At 40.5% G+C, this 7592-nt stretch overlaps 1 protein-coding gene across 1 annotated transcript; it reads left to right on the plus strand.

The window, feature by feature from the left end:
* The first annotated feature begins 2511 nt into the window (after window positions 1–2511).
* Window positions 2512–7482, plus strand: RPF1 (ribosome production factor 1 homolog). The gene is made up of 9 exons (XM_068141163.1): window positions 2512–2708; window positions 2809–2865; window positions 3352–3432; window positions 3855–3950; window positions 4656–4809; window positions 5301–5383; window positions 5874–6055; window positions 6136–6262; window positions 7060–7482. Exons 1-9 carry the CDS (start codon window positions 2547–2549, stop codon window positions 7099–7101), a joined length of 984 nt encoding a protein of 327 aa, XP_067997264.1. The 5' UTR covers window positions 2512–2546; the 3' UTR covers window positions 7102–7482.
* Window positions 7483–7592: the final 110 nt, after the last annotated feature.

Consider the following 7592-nt stretch of genomic DNA (forward strand, 5'->3'; position numbering starts at 1 on the left):
CATATACAACCACTCTTTATTTTTTCAGTATTGTGTAGGAAGAAAGAAAGAAGCCTGTAAGGCATGTCTCTCTTCCAACATAGACAATGCCTTGTTTGGTTTGGAGCACTGCAGTTTCAGTGTAATGAATATTGAACACAAGTAGTATGTTGTCTCTGCCTTCAGGTAAGGAAACTAAGAAAAAGCAAAACAGGAAAATAGCAAAATGTTTAGTTTTAAATATTAAAAAAAGAAAACCAAACTAGCAGTTCTCTTCTAAAAAATTCTTGTATCCACATGCACCTTACCCTCTTCTCATCTCCTTCAACAAATATTTTCTAAGTTAATTTTATTTCCCTGGGTGAATTTTTGTCCCTCTCAATTTATTAACAAAATATTTTTCAGTTGTTTAAAATAACATAAAATTAAACCCCTCCCCCCCCCCCCCCCCCCAGTGCTCAGTGCACTATTGAGACAATTCAAAATGATGCTTCCACTTCTGCAGCTGGGTTTGTGGTAATTTACTTAAAGGGATCTTCTGAAAGCACTGACATGAAAAATGTGTCTTCATTCATTGCTCTCTACTGCAGATCTTACTTTATGGTTCATAAAAATCAAAGTTGTTGGTGTTTTCTCTGGTTTTGTTGGTGGTGATTTGAGCTTTGTTTTCAGTTGCATTTTGTTTGTATTTTCTTTTGTTGGTTTGGTTTTTAACCAAGCAGCTTCTTCCAAAAGACAGTTTTCTGGCAATGCAACCTTAGCTGTTTTAAAAAAACCCTTCTACTGAAGTTATAATTGTATCTGTTAGCGATCTTATTTTTCTGAACTCCACAATGGAATTCTGCTGACCTTTTATTGTCCTTCCCCTGCCCTGGGAAGTTCTTGTATTATTATGTATCATTATTTTGTTCCTGTGAGTGCTCGGAAGAAAAAGCTTTGAATAATATTAGGTGTTGTCTTTCCTGTTGCTGGAAGGGAGGATGATAATATGGGGTTTTTTTCCACATGTAAGTACTCACTGAGCTTCACACAATTATGCTGTGTATCAATTTGCAGTCATACCAACAAAAAACACCACTGCAAACTGGAACTGCAAATAGCTTAGAACACCCTATTGGCTCTGCCAACAGCAGTGACGAAAATTCTGCTAATGACTTGCAATCTTGGATATTTGAATCAGCTAGTGTGATAAAGTAACAGAAAGTCCTTGGTTAGCATATTCTCAACTAAATCCTCCAAACCTTAATTACCATGGAAACCACTTATCCTTAAGGCACTGTGGATAGCTGAAGTATTTTCTTTGACAAAAATGGGAGTGAGGCCAGAAGAATATGGGTATGTGCATAATGAGGCTTTTGATCTTTCATTTACATCTGTGTTAAGCAGAAATAACCTCAGTGAAGGAAGATGAGTTAAGAGGAGTTAAATTAGCTTATAGGACGGAAGTAGGTTTGAGACTGTCTAGTTCAGGTTATTTCTAGATCATTTTCCATTATCTTTATATTCATGATCACAGATTTTTTCATTTTTCTAGTAAAAGAAACTTACTAATGCAAAATAGTATTTGTATTTCCCACAACTTAAGTCACTGTGAGAAATCTGAAGCCTGGTGGAGACTTAGTGGGGATCTCATTAATGCTTCTAAGAATCTAAAAGGCAAGTGCCAGGAGGCTGGAGCCAGACTCCTCTCAGTATTGTCCAGTGACAGGACAAGGGGCAGTGGGTACAAACTGGAATATGTAAGACTCCACATAAACGTAATGCAAGAGTTTTTCACTTTGAGGGTGGCAGAGCACTGGAACAGGCTGCCAGTAGACTTTGTGGAGCTTCCCATTTCTGGAGGCATTCAAACCTGCCAAGCTCCTGATCGATTTACTCTAAATGGTCCTGCTGTAGCCAGGTGGCTGGACTAGATGACCTTCAGAAGTCCCTCCGAATCCCTGCCACTCTATGATTATGTGTGATTCCGTGAACGCGGAATGTGTGCACGTTAGGAACACATTACTGGGTCATGATGTTACTATCATCAATGCAAATCCACCGGTGTGTCATGTTTGCTTGACGTTTCTCTTTTTGATAGTTAATCCTGATTATAAAAGCCACTGCAGTGACAATATGCATTAAATATTCTCCTTTTATCTCGAGTTTTGTCGCCTGCAGAGCAACTGTCTTGGGGTTTTGCAGGCATCTGCAGTGAAGCAACAGGCTGTGCAATAGGCTGTGCAATAGGCTGTGCAATAGCCCGCGCTCAGCCTGCGCACAGTCACGGCCAGAGGGAGACGGCGCTGGGCCCTCCTGCGACTCGCACAACGACCGTGACCGCAGCCCAAACACCTCTCCTCGGCGCTCCGCGCACGACCACACGCGCCTTTCGGTACGTGCCTTCTTCAGCGGACAAACGGGCACCGCCCCCTAGGCCCGCCCAGCGCGCCCGCCGCGCCCAGCTGCCGCCCGGACCCCTGCGCGCGTGCGCGGCGGGAGCGCGTGCTTCCGGCCGGCGCAGCGCGTGCTTCCTCGGCGGGCGGGGCAGAGGTCAGGGGTCAGAGGTGAGGAGTCAGCGTCCCAGCATGGCGGGAGACGGCGGCGTCCCCCAGGGCTCCGCGGCGGAGGATGGGGGGCAGCCGGCCCAGCAGCGGGTTCTCTTTCCACCGACCTTCAGCGTTTCCGAGATCAAAAACAAGCAACGGCGGCACTTCATGTTCCTTCGCTGGAAGCAGCAGCAGAGGAAGGTGAGGCAGGGCCCAGCGCGGGGAGCATTACCTTGGGGCGGAGGGAGGCTCCGGCCGGGCAGCGGGTCTGACTAACGGGTCGCTCTTCCTTTTCCACTAGGAGAAACTCGCCGCCAAGAAGAAGCGAAGAAAGGAGCGAGAAGCCCTTGGGGACAAAGTAAGGGCTCCGACCGCAGCTTGCTGCGGCCCCATGTCGTGGCGAGGCAGTTCCCATTGAAGGGACGTGGTGCTGCGCCGCGAACGGGAGAGTTCACCTTGGTGATGGTTCTTCAGCGCAGTCTTGTGCTGGAGGTTCTTCATTTTCGTGAGTGAAACGGTTTCAGCACAGACTTAGTTAAGTGGAGCAGTGACCTCGGTACTGGGTGGCTGTGGTAGCTTTCAGAGACACTGTTGTGTAAGCGGAGGCGGCAAACAGCTGAGCTTAGAAACATCAGTTCTGTGATACTGTGGTCCGTAGTGTCCCAATAAGCATACATATTCTTAAACAAGGTGATGCATCGTTTTTTTAGACGCTGTTACAGAATAAATAATAATTCTAATTCTGGATAGGAATATGCACAGTGCCATGGCAGTATGAACGTGGTTTTTTGCAGTACACTTTATTTGCATAAATGTGTTATACTAATAAACCCATTTATTTTAGGCACCTCCAAAAGCCGTACCAAAGACGATTGAAAATCAGAGAGTGTATGACGAAACCACTGTAGACCCCAATGACGACGAGGTAGCTGCTTAATTTCTGTATGTGCTACTTAACTGTTGCTTTTTTTCCAAAGGAGGGACATAAAATGGATTGATGAAGCTTAATGTTCACCACTCTCCTGCTAAGGTGTTGATCCATTACTTTTTACACATGATAGGTTCGCTAGGTTATTTCATATTATCTACATTAGATAATTGCCATTTGTATTTACTGTTGTTGATAGTAGGACCTGCTGATGTTCTTCACACCAGATTATTAACAGTATAAAAAACACATGCTTTATGGTAATTATGGGATAGATTTTGTGAATGAACCTTTTTCCTACTAAATTCAATTTAATCAAAATTTGGATGAGATTGAACAATTGTTCTGCAATTGTTATTTTGTGTATGTACAATTGTTTTTTTGTATATGTTGGATTAACAAGATTTCTGTTCTTCCAGGTTGCTTTTGATGAAGCAACTGATGAATTTGCACCGTACTTCAATAGGCAGACAGTTCCCAAGATTCTCATTACAACATCAGACAGACCTCGTGGGGTATGTATGTTTTACCTGGAGAGTTCTAAGCAATCAACTGGTTGAGATACCACTGTTTTCATACTGTGATTGGTAAATTAAAGCTGAAAATAGTAGCTTTCACAGGGCTTTTTTCCAGCTGTTTTCTGTAGTGACTGTCAACAAACTTATACATATATGTAATCCGTTAGATTCTTCAGCACTCTTTGTCTCTTTCTTAACAAAAAGCAACCTCATGTGTATGTTCTTGTGTTGAAATGATCTGCATTAACTATCTGGGGAGATTGCTGACATTTGTGAAATTCATTAAAGAAGTAGCTTTAGAGACTAGAAAAAAGTGCCCCTCGTAACTGTTCACCTGGAAACTCAGACATTGGTACCTGAAATAATAGTTGTATTTTGAAATGTTACAAAATTCTTATAAATCACTGTCTTTAATGGTTTTGAGGTTATGGGTTTTTTTATTTCCCTGCTTGTCTCTGATTAAGGGAGGGGAAATCATCCTTTATAAAAAAATAGGAAAGTTCTTGGTGTGCTGCAATCTTTGCTGTAAGTATTTTTTCCCCACTGACTGAAGTAATTTAATAGCTTATCTTAAATCTCTATGGAGATGTGGGAGTTAATACATCACAAGAGAAGGCTGTTGCAAGGAGAGATCCTCCATTCCCCAGGTACTTGCATTTGGTACAGTATTTACCTCATTACAATTGAACACCTGTTTTGCAGAGAACAGTGAGATTCTGTGAACAACTGTCTACTGTTATACCTAACTCACATGTCTACTATCGAAGGGGACTGGCTCTGAAAAGGATTATTCCACAGTGTATTGCAAGGGACTTCACAGATTTAATTGTCATTAACGAAGATCGGAAAATACCAAGTATCCTTTTGTGTATTTGTTGAAGTAGATGCACTAATTCTGTGCCTATTAGGGAAAGAAAAGAATTCTTTAGCGTGCATCAAAGTGTGTATTCTGGAATTTTTTTCTCATTGATGTACAGCTTACAGTGTAGCTAGAGTTAGACATCACTGTGCCAGCTGGAGTATCTGATGGATAATGGGGCTTGGCTTTGTATTAATAAACATCGTTACTATTTCAGTAAATTTAACTGATTAATTAACAAGGAGGTTTTGCTGCCTGGGTAAAACATCACTAAGTAGTAATGGAGAAAGTGATAGACTCTACTCTTTTTAGGTATTGAAACAAAGTAGTTGACATACTTCAGCGCACTAGGTAACTAGTTTATGAATGTATGTCAAAAATATGAACCCTTGTAAATAAAGCATAGATGATGGATAGAATACTGCACTTTGCAAATAAGTCTTCCTCTGTAAATATGAAATTTTACCAGCCTTTAACTCTGTGAACAGATGGTCTTGTTTTAAGTCATCTGCCTGATGGTCCAACAGCTCATTTTAGAATGAGTAGTGTCCGTTTGCGTAAAGAAATAAAGGTGAGATTCCAACGGTTTTTAAATGACTAATGCACTGTCTAATGCTAAGTATGTTCAGCCTATTTGATCTGTCAGAACTGGTTGTACGCTTCAGCTGATCTTGTGCTTTTTCATAAGCCAAGAGGAGGCCAAGTAGCATAATCTGTTCTTATTAAGGAAGAATCCTATATATTCTTACTTGGTAATAAGAGAGGAGACTGCATTTATTTGCTGTAATGATTGGTACCAGGAGTGGAAGTTGGTGCAGGAGAGAGGAAGTGTAAAGTTACTGTTCCTTCTGTTTATGCTGTCAAACCATAGATCCTTATGTTACCAGCTGCTCTTTCACTTGCATACAAACTTGTTTGAAAAAATTATGGCATGTTATCAGCAGTCTTATAAGAAGCTGGCCCTAGTTGTCTTCCCCCTAGGTTATGTCAAGCACTTCAATAGTAGATAAAAATCCTGTTGCATTTTGTGTATTGTTTGCACTCTACTACTTTCATTTCAGCGAAAAGGGAAGGAGCCCACAGAACACGCACCTGAAGTAATCCTGAATAATTTTACAACGCGACTTGGACATTCTGTTGGTCGCATGTTTGCTTCTCTCTTCCCTCATGATCCTCAGTTCATTGGAAGACAAGTAGCTACCTTTCACAACCAGCGAGACTACATCTTTTTCAGATTCCACAGGTGATGTTTTCCACAAAACTCACAAATGAGAGAATGTTCTTGTAACTTACTTCCTAATTTAGTTATTTTTTCCCCCCAAGATATATCTTCAAGAGTGAAAAGAAAGTGGGAATTCAAGAACTTGGGCCACGTTTTACGTTAAAGCTGAGGTCTCTTCAAAAAGGAACTTTTGATTCCAAATTTGGAGAATATGAATGGATCCATAAGGTATGTCTTAAGTAATGAGAATAGTCCTGCTTGGGAGAGTAAATCTGACATGAAACCTAACCACAAATCTTAGCCTAAAAATCAGTATGAATTCAACTCTCAATGCATAAAAGTATTTAACTGAAACATTTAGAGGTGTGTTTTGAGAAATATGCAGAGTAGAAACATTCTGCTACATTGCAAGTCAAAAACAACAAGGATAGTAAGTATTAATATACCAGTTTCTTTAACATATACAGATAGAAGCAGATGTGAAAAATATTCCCCTGGTATGAGCTATTACTGGAAGCCCAGTAACTTGATTAGGGCCATTTTTGTGCGAGGGCAAGAATCATAACATATAAGTCACTAAGCTATTTTCATAAATGTCACTTCTTACTAGTGAAGGGAGAGTAACACAACACTCTTCCAGTGAAATTGAAGTATTACTCTAGGCAATGATGAATTACTTTTCCAGTCCTTTCTACTGTGGAACTGTGGTTGATAGGCAAAACTTGGGGGCAAATATCCCAAGTTACACCAGAAGGAAAATTCTAACATTCCTGGTGTAATGTATGAAATGGGTAACCTTGTTTGTTTTAAATACATTTTGCTGTCAGGGGACAGAGAACTTCTAGGTGTTTTTCAGTTCTAACTTGGTCATCTCAAATTCTTCTCTATTCTTAAGACTGGAAAAGCCAACTACATTGTAACTGTGACACATTTGACTGCCTACTCTATTTTAAACTGGAGTGGTCAGCCTTGTTTATATCTTGTACATAAATTTGCTGGTTAATAATTTCCCTTTTAAATTTCAGCGCCGAGAAATGGACACAAGTAGAAGAAAATTCCACTTATGAGGGATAGCTATCTGCCAATTGCTGCCAACCAGAAATACAACTGCTTTGAACTGTGAATTATCTCAGACTCCCATCTAATGATAATACTGAACAGTATCTGTCAGCAGAAAGACATATGCAAACATGAAAACTTTATAAAGGAGCACATCAAGTAGGATGTATATTTCTTCCTGTTTGTAGCTGAATCTGACACAATGAGAACGATGACTCGTTCCAATTCAGCAGGAAAACCAACGGCAATGTCAGAGCCACCTGTAATTTAGCTGTTGCTGAAGATCTGCCATGACTACTGTTGTGCTGTAGAGATAAGTGACGTTTGCAATATTGAAGACAACAAATATTTTGGTTAAATGTATTTTCAGAATAAAGTATTTCTAGTTATGCAGCTTTTTTCTCTTTAAGCAGGTAAGCCCACACATCTTCCATTAACTAAAACATAATTTTGAACCTCTAACTTAAAAGTATACTGTTCCCTGATAGCTTTCCAAAAA

The sequence above is a fragment of the Melanerpes formicivorus genome, unplaced genomic scaffold (assembly GCF_026170545.1).
Source record: "Melanerpes formicivorus ecotype bairdi unplaced genomic scaffold, bMelFor1.0.p_v2 SCAF_7, whole genome shotgun sequence".
In the NCBI taxonomy this organism is placed as follows: domain Eukaryota; kingdom Metazoa; phylum Chordata; class Aves; order Piciformes; family Picidae; genus Melanerpes; species Melanerpes formicivorus.